The sequence below is a fragment of the Nothobranchius furzeri genome, chromosome 12 (assembly GCF_043380555.1).
Source record: "Nothobranchius furzeri strain GRZ-AD chromosome 12, NfurGRZ-RIMD1, whole genome shotgun sequence".
NCBI classification, from domain to species: domain Eukaryota; kingdom Metazoa; phylum Chordata; class Actinopteri; order Cyprinodontiformes; family Nothobranchiidae; genus Nothobranchius; species Nothobranchius furzeri.
The window spans coordinates 17058239-17073206 of NC_091752.1; the positions used below are offsets into that span (position 1 = coordinate 17058239).

General features: G+C 41.1%; 1 protein-coding gene across 19 annotated transcripts in view; it reads right to left on the reverse strand.

Moving 5' to 3' along the window:
• LOC107375745 (neurexin-1a) overlaps positions 1-14968 on the reverse strand; it is a 462507-nt gene that overhangs the window by 205645 nt on the left and 241894 nt on the right. For all 19 annotated transcript variants that reach the window (XM_070542354.1, XM_070542374.1, XM_070542368.1 and 16 more), the window contains one exon: positions 12487-12606. In XM_070542354.1, coding sequence (XP_070398455.1) covers positions 12487-12606 — 120 coding nt within the window. The remainder of the gene's footprint in view (positions 1-12486; positions 12607-14968) is intronic.

The window sequence follows — 14968 nt, forward strand, 5'->3', positions numbered from 1 at the left end:
GTTTCCCTGCTGGTACGATCTTCTCTTGTATTGGCTGAAAAGTAAGTAAGTAAAAGTACTCTTCACGTGCCAACATCAAGGGACAAGACACGGTTTTCTGGAGCACATTCCTAACTGATGTGTGTTAAATCTGTGTGACAGACATGAATGTCCTCAAATGCCCCATGGTACGAGGACAAAAGGGATGTTTCTTAAGATTTTCAAGAGGCCACTAAAGAAAACATAACTAACGAAGAAGATTAGATCCACTGAAAAGGGAAAACAAGAGAAAAGAAACATGCTTCTGACATTAATCTCAGAATTCTGACTTTATTTCTTCTGAGACAAAAAGTCAGAATTATAATTTCCATCCATCCATTTTCTTGACCCGCTTTTTCACGCAGGGTTGTGGGTGGCTGATGCCTACTGCCAGCAGTCTCCGGGTAAACAGGCGGGGTTCACCCTGGACAGGTGGCCAGTCCATTGCAGGACATCACAGAGAATCACATGACAAACAACCATGCACACACACACACACACACACACACACACACACACACACACACACACACACACACACACACACACACACTTAGGGACAATTTAGAGAGACCAATTCAAAAATAATGTATTAATCCCAGAGGGAAATTTCAGCACATACAATTCTGAGATCAGACATACAAACATAGACACAAGACAAGAATTGGTGACTGTGGTCATTCGCAACCCGAGTCGCGCTACCGTAATAGATCAAGAGGGTTTATATGAGGGGGGAGGGGAAAAAAGGCACTTCAGAGCTACCCTCAACAGAGGGGGTAGCTTTGCTATGCAAAAAACACCTCAGACAGATAAGCACACAGACTTCAGACATTACACAACATAAGTGTCCACTAGGTGGGGAGGAAGGGTTGGGACTCTCTTCACTTCAGTGCGTGCAGCCGCACGGGGCAGCGCTCATCACCTCCGTTTGAACAGGGGAGGGAGATTAATGGGTTGGAGAGCAAAGTTACTCCTAGAAACGGTTCCATGGCCTTCACCGGTCACAGTCCCGCCCAGGCTGGGAGAGGAAGAAAGAGTTTCCATAGCAACGGCAGCATTCCACATTTCTTCTGAGGGGGGGAGTTTACACTTCAGCCTCACAGGCTCCAAGGACACCAGATTCAGATAAGAATTGTTTTGGGGACAGACAGAGATCATTGCCTCTCTGCCTTAGAGTTCTGTTGGTCATCAACCCCTCTAGATCCAATAATGGCGTAATTAATCTATCCCAATCCATGCTGATCCGTCAACTCACTCCTTGATGGAATCCACTTTCTTTGCCAGAGCCTGAATCTCAGCCAAAGTTCCAAGCTTACGACTCATCTCGACAATTATATGAGTTTGTGCGTTAACAGCACGATGCATTCCATCCCCGAGCTCCGGGATTGAGCCAATATTCCTTGAAAGCTTGTTAATTTTCCGGTAAGCCAGGTAACCGCTCAGGCTAAACAGCAGGAATCCCGACACCAAAATGACGAATATCCAAACATCTTCAGAATCCTCTACAGACAGTTGAGAGAGGCATATCAGGCTCCACTGTTTCCAGGAGTCCATGATATAACCAGCAGGCTCTGTGCCAGACGGGCATCCGGGAGCCCCTTCTCCCATTCTCATCGTTGAAAAAATGTTGTCTATATCGGGTTGTGAGACCAACTGACCAGATCCATTTTTAATAATTTCCAGTTTCCAGAAAAAATGCAGAAAGCACCATGCACACAAAGACAGGACAAAGAGCCTTGGGATGAGGAGGGAGGGAGAGGAGAAAAAAAAAGTGTCTGTACTCTCCAAGAGCCAGAAGAAGAATCAACCTGACAGTCATTTTTTTGGACTGTGGGAGGAAACCAGAGCACCTGGAGAGAACCCACAGGGTTCAGGGTTCACAGGGAGAACATGCAAACTTCATGCAGAAAAGCCCCAGGCTGGGATTTGAACCCAGGACCTTTTTGCTGCAACCCCAGAACTATTATTTTCTTTTTAGTGACCCTAATCCTCTTCTGTAATTTTCAAATGTTTTTTTTAAATAATTTCACTTTTGACAAAACAAAACAAACCTACATTTTCCTGTCATGTTAGAGACTTTCATTTTATTTTGTCTCAAATGTTCTACTGGAAATATGTACATATGTATTTTAAGATTATTGCAAATAAACAAATGACTAAGATTTTCTCTATCACCGTACCAAATCTTTATTGAAAGTACGAAAATGAGGTGCATAAATGAAATAAACCGAAACAATAAATCTGTTTTTGAATGCACTCATACCATTCCATTGAAATATATTTTAAACACTTTTGGAACCAGGAGGGTTGAGACAAACCATTTTATTTTTACGACGACGGGGTAATTGATGGGCTGTCTGAGCGTTTACCAGCAGCCCTTCAACCAGCCACACTCGCCTTGAGCCACGGCAATCCAACTTTACACAATTTGTTCAGTGATTTGGCTAATCTGGGGCCCTAGCAGAATCACCCTGAGGTAGAATAAGAAAAACGCTCTAACTCTGAGAAATTAGAAATCGAGTAAAAGGGGCAGCTATCTGCCCCTCGGCCAGAGACAACAGGGTACACAGCCTCCATTGTTGATATAATATTGACATGGCACTAATACAGCAATACAGTGAGCAGCAGAGCGAACAACAAAGACAAAAATCGCATGAAGTTGAGGTTCAGCCCTTTGCTTTGGCCTCGGTATGACCCATTTTAGTTCTACAACAAACCCCACTCAGTGTGTCGCTGTACATTACCCTCAGATGCTTGACCACTGCAGGGCTAATTCCTTCTGGAGGGCCACAGTGGAGTATAAGTCCCCCCACCTCCCCTTACACACACCAACTCCATCTAGAAATATTGGCAAAAGTCCAGTATACAAATCAACGAAGACAAAATGAGAACCGAGATAATGTGGTAACCAACACTTAAGGATCCGTCTAGTTTTAGTTATATTCGCGCCATAAATAGCACAAAGAAAAAGCACACCATTAACACCTTTCAGAGCTTACATAACTCATGTTTGAAGACGGTTTTCAGTGAGAAAGATGAGTCACTTTGCCGGCTCTGGGACGAGTCTTCCATCCAAAATCCAGTGGATACATCACTGGGATTAAGCGTTTGAGGACCGATACAAAGACAGCCTTTTTTGCATTCGCCCTGTTTCATCATCTTGCCAATCACTTTGAATGGAAAAGGTGCAGCACTGCTCTGAGAGGCTGAAATGCTTTTATCGTACAGTGACACAGTGAAAAACAGAACTCAGTGTGGACAGGGGCAGCACAAGCAGACAAATCACAAGAAATTTAGGTAAATCAGAAGGTTAAATTATCATCTAACAGCCACTAGTTAAATGTAAAATCTGTCATGTTCCCTAAATCCGAGACCATGGTCTTGAGTCAGAAAAGGGTGGAATGCCTTCTCCAGGCCAGGGATCAGTTTAAGTATCTCGGGGTCTGGTTCACAAGTGACGGAAGATGGAGCGCGAGATTGATAGGCGGATTGGTGCTGCATCTGCAGTGATGCGGGCGTTGTACCAGTCTGTCGTGGTGAAGAGAGAGCTTAGCCAGAAGGCAAAGCTCTCGACTCACCGGTCGATCTACGTTCCTACCCTCACCTATGGTCACGAGCTTTGGGTAGTGACAAAAAGAATGAAATGGCGAATACAAGCGGCCGAAATGAGTTTTGTGTTTTGCCAATCACTGTGCTCGGTTTGGTGGGTGGGATGATGCAATGTAGCGGCTCGTTTGAAACAGCTTTGGTATCAACTTTGGACTTTTTAGACTTGGGATTTTCTTTAAGTCAAGAGCAGATTAAAGTACTCAAGTCCTTTATTTAGAAAATGGATGATATATATATATATATATATATATATATATATATATATATATATATATATATATATATATATATATATATATATATATATATATATATGCTAAATACATTAGCATAGACATATATTTGCATCTTCTTCTACTTTGTTTGGTGGACTGCCTGGTTGACTCACATCCGTAGCGGTGATTATGTCACATTGTTTGTTGTCCAATAGCATGTGGAGACAGTTTGAAAGACAACTGTAGACTCCGAACCACAACCAAACTCTGTCTATGGGTCGTGACCGTATGTGCATTCTTGCATGATTGCATGCTGTCACTTACTGCAAAACAAATTTACATTGAAATCAGATCATTCTTAAAATGCACACGTGTGTTTAGAAAATTATAGCTATAGAGCAGTGGTTCCCAAACTTATTTAGCCGCGCACCCCCTTCTATGTCCCGACCATGTCAACGCACTCCCCCAGCCCCACATCAGGGCATGGCCATATATATATATATGTATATATATATATATATATATATATATATATATATATATATATATATATATATATATATATATATATATATATATATATGTGTGTGTGTATATATATATATATATATATATATATATATATATATATATATATATATATCAGACGTCACGCTAAACAGTCACTCGACAGACAGGGTTAAAAAATATGATCGACCTTTTTCCCATCACTTTCATTTTTATGTTTATGTTTTATGTATTTTTTAAATAGTAATTAATAAACATTCAATAACATTACAATTTCCTTTGATTTAATTTTAAATAAATATTTAGAGTGCCCAGGTAGCACATGAAAAATGCAATTTAACGGTTTTCTTAAAGAAGGAACGTTTAACCTGTGTCCAGAGCTCTCTCCTTCCTTCTGCTCTGCGTAAACCTGAACTGGTCGCCTACTTGTGCGTAATCAAATGTCTATAGGAGAAAAGATGGAAAAGCTATAGCCATGAGGTTCACTTTTGCCTCAGACCGACTTATTGCAGTTTTATGGTGTGGCTGAATCTGCGATCCGCTGCCACGCGGACTGGAACAACAAATGCTGCAGTAACATGAGTTGTAGTCAGGTTCATGAGGAGTCACTGGCTGGAGCGGACCCGACTTTAATACGTCATCCCAAAATTGAAGCTAACATGACCTTGAATGAAAAATGTTGTTATAAAACCTCTTAAAAGTTTTTATCATGGAAGCGGCAGCGCTCATTTCTGCCTTCAGTCTGACGGCACAGCGCAGCATGCGCTTGTTGAATCAGTGTGTGTGTGTGTGTGTGTGGGGGTGTGTGTCTGTGTGTGTGTCTGTGTGTGTGTGGCCAGAGCCGGATTAACGCAAAGGCAAAGTAGGCACGTGCCTAGGGCCTGATTGGCTGGATGGGGCCCAGACAGAGGAACAAAATTAAAAATTAATACATTAAAAATTAAATGTACAAATGTCCTATGATAGAATTTGTAGCTAGGACTCCTATCTACAATTTGTGTCAATATTTATTAATTAACTAAAAATAGTGACAATGTTTATCTTAACCATAGACCGTTTCATTGGCTACGTCACATTAAACCTCTGGGGTCCATAGACGAGTATACGCGTCTTTTGAACAGGTCTTATTTGGGACACTGTGGGAGCAAGACTCCGCCTCCCTGAGTTTCGGTTTCAATTCGGCTTTAAAAAGGAGATTATAAACTACACCCCAGTTTTTAAATTTTGTTAATAGGCAACGTAAAAGCGGAGTTATACTAAACTAAAAACGACCTATTTTTAGACAATCTGATAACTTGTCAAAACAGCAGTTTAGAAATCCGTGAGCGGGAATGTGCTTGTGAACATAAAAAAAACCACAAAAACATGAGATCCTTTTGCTGTTGGTGGACGTCTCACATATTCAGCTGATAAAAAGTATCATTATGTAGCTGAGAGAGAGAGGAAGGCTGCACGAGTAACGAGATGTGCGCAAAAAGGAGCCGCTTCGCGGGGAAAGGAGTGGCGCGACCGGAGTAACAACAAACAATTAGACAGATATTGATGGTAAACTTCATATTTTGGAGCGATCCGGACAGATATGTTGTCTCTGCAGTTTAGTAGGCTTTTATTAGGCTTATACAAAGGATGATGAGAAGGATAAATGTCCACCAGGCAGTTCAGATAGTACGTCTGTTTTTTGAACTGGAAGCAGAGGAAGTGGACAGAGACTCGCAGCCAGAGTCTGAGGCAAATAGCGAGGATGTTGATGATGTGGCAGATCCATCCTTCCTCATAGAAGAGTTGGGTCATGATGAGGTAGAGGATGAAGGCAGAAATGCAGCTCCTCGGAGATCCAACAAGAGGAGTGGGCGGTGCCGCGCAGCTGTCAGATCTCGGCGTGAGACAGAGCCACTCCCCACTCCAAAATCCATGTACATTTTTGCCAAATTAAGAAAATAAGTATAAATTCAGATAGTCCAGGTTGTCCTGAAATTAATGATACCCCATAAGGCAATATTTATTGTTTTTATTAGAAAATACAAAAGAAAAACCAAAATCAGTCAAAAATGGTGATTTACACTCTGGATCCCAGAGGGCTAATAATTTTTTTTAATTAGTTATTTGCTATATTTAGTCATATTTTTTATAAATGTACAGTCTACATTACCATTCTAAATGATAAAAAACATTCGTCGTAAATGTTTGTTGGTTTCACAGTAAAATAAACAACTTTTTTCCAATTCAAATTTTATGTTTTTGAGTGATTTAAGGTGTAATATGCAACCCCTTTAGGTCCAAAAATAAAAAATAAGTATAGATTCATAAAGTCCAGGTTGTGCTGAAAAGATTGATACCACATAGGCCAGTGGTTATGGTTTTTATTTTGGAAATACAAAGGAAAACTCACGGCAAATTACACCCTGGACCCCAGAGGGTTAAGGCGCCACCCAATTAAGGACGTCAGAGAAGCGGTCAGAGTTAGAGCGGGACACAACAGAGCTAGCAGGTGTTTTTGAGTAGGCTAACTTTCACGATGCTTTCGGGTGTGGCAAAACGTTAAAAAAAAAAAGAAAAAAAAGAAGAGGAACTAAAGAAGAGACAGCGGGGGGCTTTACAGAAGTTTCTGTCGGGCTGCTCGGGCAGCCGTCCGACAGCTGTGAACCTGCTCGAGTCAGCAGAGCCAGAGGCCGGGCCCAAGTCAGACCCGGAGGAGACACGACCCGAAGACGTGGTGGAAGATGCGGCGGAAGACGCTGTAGCGCCAACGCCGTCAACATCAACGCCTTCACAGAAGGACAAACTGGAAGAACAGCAGCCAGCCAGAAGTGAGCCCAATATACAGTAGTCTTACAGGAGCCTCTAGACCCAGAAAGGGTATTGACAACTAGCTACCCATCTGATCCTGCAAAGTGGTACCAAACTGATGACATGATGCGTGAGTACTTTGCACTAAACCACCCTCTCAAAATATTGGATATTCTTCGGCATCACAGAGGAAATCTGGAGACACAAACCGAAGCTTAACCAAGGAACATTTCTTTAGACGTGTTTCTGCTGTGATTGAGGCCCTGTGATGGTGGAAGGCTGAAGATGATCCCGGAGCGGAGCATGCTAAATGGTTTCCTTGGTAAGTGTTGCTGGTTTTATTAATTATTTGTCAAATAATTTTATTAATGTTCAAATAGCAAAACAATAAGTTCACACTCAGAAAATTGACACAGAATTTCTGATACAGCAGAGGCAAAAACAGGCTGAATGAGCATAAAGCAAGATCAAAACTTAAGATAACGTTTTCATTTCATTAAAATACTTTCTTTTAAGATTATAGATTGTATTCAATTTATACTGTAATAATTTAAGCTGTGTGGTTATAGTTTGTTTTCGAGCCTTTAAAACATGCTTCAGTCCATTCAGATTAATCTATTTCTTCTTGAATGTCTTTCCACCATCATGTGATTAATTTGTCATCATTTATAAATGTTGTAAGCTATTGTATTTTGCAGAAAATATTTGTAATTAAATGTAGCGATTAAATATAAACAGAGCAAATAAGAGACACATATTTGCTCTGTTTACATAGTTTAATGACACCTAGTGGTTATATACTGGTACCGCCTTGACAATGACACTTCCAATCGATAAGATGAGGATCATTTATTAGCATTTAATACAGCTGTGTAATGACGTATAAATTATTAATATTAAAAAATTGTCTGACAGAATGTTTTACATACAACACATGACTTATTTTGGCATACAAACAACCAATTTGTAACCAAAGACTAGGCTACGTAAAATGTGAATGAACTTTTATAAGTAAATTTGGTAAGTTTCAGATTTCAATTCATTAAATAACATCGATGGAAGGGGGGGGGGGGGGGGGGCTAAAAATGCAGCCTGCCTAGTGTAGTCCATTTATTTAATCCGGCTCTGTGTGTGGCACAACTCCATGAGCCACTCCAGTCACTGTGTCTCGTTATTGGCGCTATTTAAACCAATGTTGTAAAATGACTTCTGCCCAGCCCAGATGTGCTCACTTGTGCACCCGTGAGCCGTGGTTCTGCTGGAACGCATCTGACCTCTGACAGATGCACTCTGAACTTCAGATCTTCAGCGCGCTGTTAATGGCCTGACACGTTTAGAATGCTGTCCCACAGTCAGTGTGCTAATAATATAATAATGATAAAATGCTCAGATGGGAATCATTTCTTGATTTATTTTGTTACATCCACAATGTTCTGTGTGTGAGGTTTACAACGTCAGAACACCTGCATGAGACAGGTGTTAATTACAATCTGCCAGAATGACTCGCCACCTTCAGATTTCTCCAACATCGTTAAAAATGGTCAAATACGGAACATAGCTTCCTGTTGACAGCGTGCGCAGGCCAGAGTGCTGAAGCTCGGAGTGCATCATTATTATGAAGCAGGGCACATGCGGAGGACACACACACACACACACACAAGCAAAATATATTTGTTTTCAATTGCATTTATTGGGCCCGCTTATTTTGTCTTAGGACCACCCACAAATGAGTTTCTGGCTACGCTAAAGGTGACATATGACAGACTTGTCTGAGCTCCGCAGCCATTACACGTTTCACCTTGCGCACCCCCTAGCGGCAGCTCGCGTACCCGCACCACACTTAGGGAATCCATGCAGAGTATATTTTCTCAGTGGTAATGTAAATGTAGCTATCTTGGGTAAAAGTCAACAAAGTTCATACAGCTTTGTGATAAGAAGCAATGAACTCTGGCACATTCTTTCCTGCAAGAATGACAGTGTAGATTAGCAAATGATGTGCATTCAGATTTACACAGATGATATCGAATTCGAACCACAAGACGTTACATGTCAGCTGCACAATTCATTCTGTTTAAATGTTGTGGAACAGAGGCTGTGAAATGGGGTTTTCCTCCTTGTGATAAGAATTAGTCACTGAATAAATGTTTGGAAATGCATCAGCTGGCCCATGCACTGAAAGTCACTTTTTTCCTCAGACCCACTCCAGGGTTTCCCTTACATAGGCGCTGAAATCCCACCGCCACGCCTACAACATCCCAAGTTTTATTGACGTTTTTTTTTTTTTTTTGCGCCGTTTCCCGAAGAAGCAGCAGGAACTACTGTGTTGTTGCTTGTGATCACAGCCGGCAGGTAGCAAGGAAGAGGAGGCACGGCAGGGTGGTTACAGCTATGAGCGTACGGATAAAGCATTTTTGACGAATACGAGCAAGAAACGAGTGTAAAACTCGGAAATATCTGTAATCGTGCTGAATGAAATTCTCATTGGGTAACTGACTGTCTTCAAGCTCTGTGATTGGCCAGTCAGATAGAGCGCCCGCCCCTCTCTACAAGCAAACTGCAGCCGGGAGCTCCGTCAGCTCGGTCCAGGCATCAACGCACACACACAGACAGACAGTAAAGCCGGGCGGACACTGTGCGACTTTTTCACTTTTTTGAGCCGATTTTCCACTCGTGCGAGAATCCACAAGATCGGGGCGAGTTTTGCGCTGAGCGTCGTGTAGTGTACAGGGGATTACAAGAGGCGATTAACACCATGTGACCAGCTACCGATCAGCAATCGTGAGCTTGCACGGACTTCTGGAGTGTTTGATATTTATCTCGTTCCTCATGAGGGTTGAAGCGGCGCAGCGAGCGGCTGCGACCCAAAAAGTATCAGAACCGCTCACGGCGCATTCGCAATCCTGCATCAACACCGCTCGCCCGCTATTTCCCTAATAACGCACGCTGTTCGTTTTTGTTTCTACACGTTTTACGTTTTTTTTACTCACAAAGATTGTCAAGAAAGCGTGTTTGTCGTTTTCATGTCAAATTAAACTGATCACAAAACACAGATTTACTTTCTTTATTTCGTTTCCTCATCCAACCCCCATAAATCCCTGTGTGTCCTCCTGCAGCACTCCCGAAGGACAACAGGCAAAACAAGACAAAAAAGTCTGACGTGTTGTGTAAAAACTGCTATTTTTAGCATATTTTTAGGTCCGACGTGTTGCTACCAGACGTGCAGTGTGAGCACATGACTCGTGAGATCTGCTCTGCGCTGAAGTCGTACAGTTTGAGCTGAAGCTGTGTTACGAGTGAAAAAGTCGCACAGTGTCCGCCCAGCTTATTATAATGTTCACTGTAATGCATCTTGATGTTCTTAACAAATAAATTAAATAAAAAATATTGGTCAATAATGCCAAATATGTAAATTTGTGTTTCAGTCATTTTTATACTGGCTTAAAAATACTTCATTAAGTCTACTGAGCAGGGGTGTAGAAGGTTTTTATTAGGGCCAGCCCAGTAATGATCTTGGACCAAAATAAAGGGGGCAGAAAGTCAAATAAAGGGGGCAAAAGAAGATGTTTTTCCAGATGCCAAGAAAAATTAAATGCCAAATCCACCCTGCAAAGTGTGTCACTTGAGAGTTTAAAACAGAAATTATTATTGTGCAAATATTGGTGTACTCACCTTTAATACTAGTATTACAATGCAGCAGTCGCTGGATTGGTGCAGTTCAAAGTGGAGTGCATCAAATAAAACAATATTAACATAAAGGTGAGACGTGTCATTCCCCCCCCCCGCCAACACCACCACCACCACCACCACCACAGCTGGAAAAATTCCTAGGGGAAACACTGCACTCCTTCATTGTAAATTGACTGCATTTCGGCTTATGCTAATATCTGATAAACGTTTTTCCTGGGATGCTCCTCTCGTTCTCTTCACTTTCATACCCGTGACAATCTATCAACACAGAAAAAAGTCTCAGTTTCTGCAGCACAGTCTTGCATCACTTTTCTGTGAACTAGCTTAGACGATGTGTGATGGAAGAGAATTCTTGGAAAGCCTGGCTTTTGTGGTTTCTTGCATCCCATAACCTGGCCAACTGGTCTAACCCATTGTTTGTTAGGGCAGCTGGAATAACTCGCTAACCAATCTCAGCAGGTGGTGCACTTTCCTCCCATGAGAGCTAAAGATGTCCCATGTGCCTTTTTGCTCCCATTACCAATGACCTCTGAAATATATAAATATGTATGAGAGGAGGTAAAAATAAATAAGAATCTGCATTTCTTATCCCTTTAAAACATGAGAAAGGTTCATATGAAGGTCACCAACAAAAACATCCCCCGAGCACGGTCGAATTCCTTTTTCAAACATGGTTTGAGGACTGAGAGGCAGAGGAAGATGAATAGAGGGGGGATCTCAAGCTCGCATTTTACAGACAGAATAATTCTTTTAGTGCTCTCATTGACTGTAGATCTGTTCAGAGTGTAAGTCTAATAATGCAATCTGCTAGTAACAAAAGACAAGACCTTATCAAACACAGAATGCATTGATTTTGATGCTGCTTTTCTCTGACATTACTGAATAGTCCACTCTGTTCCTTCCTTTTTTCAGTGCAGTGCAGCCCACTGCCCATTCGCCCCTTGCTGTGTGAAGTGCTGCAGAATAAATTAATGAACAAACAAAACCACCATTTGCAAGTGCTGCATAAAAACATACAGATTTTTTTATATGGAGCAGTTCTTTGTCATTTGCATTACTGAGCCTAGAGCCTTACATATAAATAACATGCATAGATAAAGATATCTAATCTAATCTAATAAACTACAAAGCTTACATCAGAAAAGCTTCTGCAGCTGCAACAACCAAGGCAAAAAAATAATAATAATTCTGGTATAATGACCATAAAGATAAGTGTTTATGTCAATATAATCAAATAATACTTTTCTTAGCAGAACATGTGTGTGTTGCTCCCTCTAGTGGTGTGTTTCTGAACTTCCATTTACCAGTCATACTCATAAAGGTTTGTTTAGCAGAATCTCCCCAATAATCAACTCAAGCAGCAAAACGTATACATTCAAGTCAGAAAGCCAAAAATAAAATGGTTTAATTGTATTTATTTCAAGCAGTTTAAATAGCAAGATTGGAATTGTATCTTATTGTTTAAGAATTTGTAATAAAAGTGTGTAAATTAATTAAATCAGAGCCTTAAACCAACAGTGAACATGAGGATAGAGGAGTTAATATACCCACCTTTTATTATGAAACAAAAAATGGATAAAACAATCCTATAATGCAAAATATACGTGTGTTGAACTGATCAAAACTTATTTAAAGAGTAAAGAATTAGAGCAAGGAATCCTACCATCGTTGCACAATGGTCCTCCAAACGTTGTCATGCTGCAGTCACAGCTGAAGCCCTCCCACTGCTGAAGACACACACCCTGGTTGGCACACGAGTCCTCTTGGCAGGTAGTGCTGGGACCTGAACATGGAGAGAAAATTACAATTCAGCAGATTCACTCCAGAGTGTAAATAAAGTCACCACAAACAAACAGATAATCTTGTTTTTGTGTGGTTTTATTTTGCACAGAAGCATGAACCCAGAACCAACGGAACTTTCTGTATGGATGAATGGTTACGTCCCCTCATTACTATGTACATATATATATATATATATATATATATATATATATATATATATATATATATATATATATATATATATATGTATATATATATATATATATATATATAACCTCCCTTACATGATTGAGACACAAGGCTGTTTTGTGATTATTGCAATGTAAGGTGACATATATACTGTGAGTCAAGTCTGTCTTTTGGTAAAAGCTCTCACGAACCTCTGGGTGGACTGGGTGAATAAAGCTGCCGAAAGTCAAACTTTTCAACCTGTCACAATGTCATGTTAAATCACAAATGTTACTTTCATGATTTAATCAGAACTGCCAAGGTGGTGGGTTATGTTTCTCTTTAGTTCAGCCTTTAATTTTCTGAACAATAACTGTAAAAATAGTTCAATTTTAACTAAAACAGGTTCATTTTAAGCAATAAACATCTACAGTGTTTTTTTTAATGATTTGCATCTCTGTGAAGGTTGATCTCATTAGAACCACTCAGGGATGAAGTCAAGAACATCAATCATTGAGTTCAAAAGTTCTGAAATAAAACAGAGGTCGGGCAAATGTGTTATGATGGAACATCTACTGCACTCCAAAATCAACTCTAACACCAAAAAACGCTAAATGATCAACAATGTTATTAAATGTTGAGGTGAGCCAGTGCAACAAATGATTAGAAACAAAACAAAAAAAATTGATTAAATGTTTTAATCTAAAACATTTAAACTGCAAATATTTTAGTAAATTTTAGAGTAACACTTTACAATGAGGGTCTCTTTATTAACATTACTTAGTGCATTATCAAGCATTAAAGGGGCATTATGGAAGTTTGACAGCCAAAACATGTATAGAAATAATAAATTTCTTCTTCATACATTCTCCTGCAATGCCCTGGTCCTGTAGAATGAGCCCTGACATTTTTACTGTGATTGCCTGTTTTTCTGTAAAATCACAGAAAAAGAGAGCTGCTCGGGTCGAGCAGGCTGCTTCATGCGCGTTCACGCTCAGGCATAGCCCGTAGCATTTACTATCCCTAGCTTTAGCATCAGAGAGAGAGGTAGTGCCAACTCAGCGACTTTGTCGCTGTTCCTAACGCCTAGTGATGAACCTAGCTACATTTCTGAGGACCCTTAGCTACTTTCTTCTAGATATTTCCTGCAAATTAGCAACAAAATAGCCATTTTCGCTCCGAACCGTTCTTTGAACGTTGTTTCAGCTTTCATCAAGGATATAAATGTTACAGATACAAAGGACGCTGGCGCTTTAGATCACTTAGTAAGACGTCGGACTCTGGTGCAGTAGGCCTAGGTTCAATTCTGGGTGTGAGTTCATTTAGAGATTCTATTTTACATGTTTTTGTTTTTTTTACAGTAAGATGCCCAAATTTTTATTTGAGACTCGCCGAATGGCATTTAACAGATAAAAAAGATCAGGGTTCAACTTTCATTTTGGAACATTTTTTCATGTAAGGGAAGGGAATGATCTGAGCATGCAGGAGGACTGACCCATCATAAAGCGTTGTCGGCTGTGCTGAAGAGAAAGGTACAGAACCAAATTATTTAATTAATTAGCTGCACGTTCTCCTGTCCTCTGTCCCCCCCCCCCCCCCCCCCCCCCACACACACACACACACACACACATGGGACTGTCTCAGCTGTTATTTTCGTTAAGGAGTGTGCACTTACAGCATGCGCGCCTCGTGCACGAGCCTACTGTTGAAGCTGCCGTTAGGCTTTTAGCCTGAGGGGGCAAAAATTCAAAACTCCGTAAAGTCCCTTTAATAAATGATTAAATAAAGTATTGACGCCCGTTTAAACAGATCCCCTCTCCCTTTGTCCTAACCTGAAGAACAAATAATATTTAACAACATTGGAAACAATGTTCCGTGCCTCCATTGTTGAGGCGGCCGACCGGAGCTGTGGTTGCAGGATCGTTGGTGCCTGTCGTGGTGGCAACCCCTGAACCCGCTGGTGGACACCGGGTGTTAGGGATGATGTCAAGCTGAAGAAAGAGTCCTATCAGGTCTTTTTGGCCTGTGGGACTCCAGAGGCAGCTGACAGGTACCGGCAGTCCAAGCGGAAGGTGGCTCGGGTGGTCGCCAAGGCAAAAACCCGGGCATGGGAGGAGTTCGGTGAGACCATGGAACAAGACGTCCGTACGGCTTCGAGGAGATTCTGGTCCACCATCCGCCGCCTCAGGGGGGGA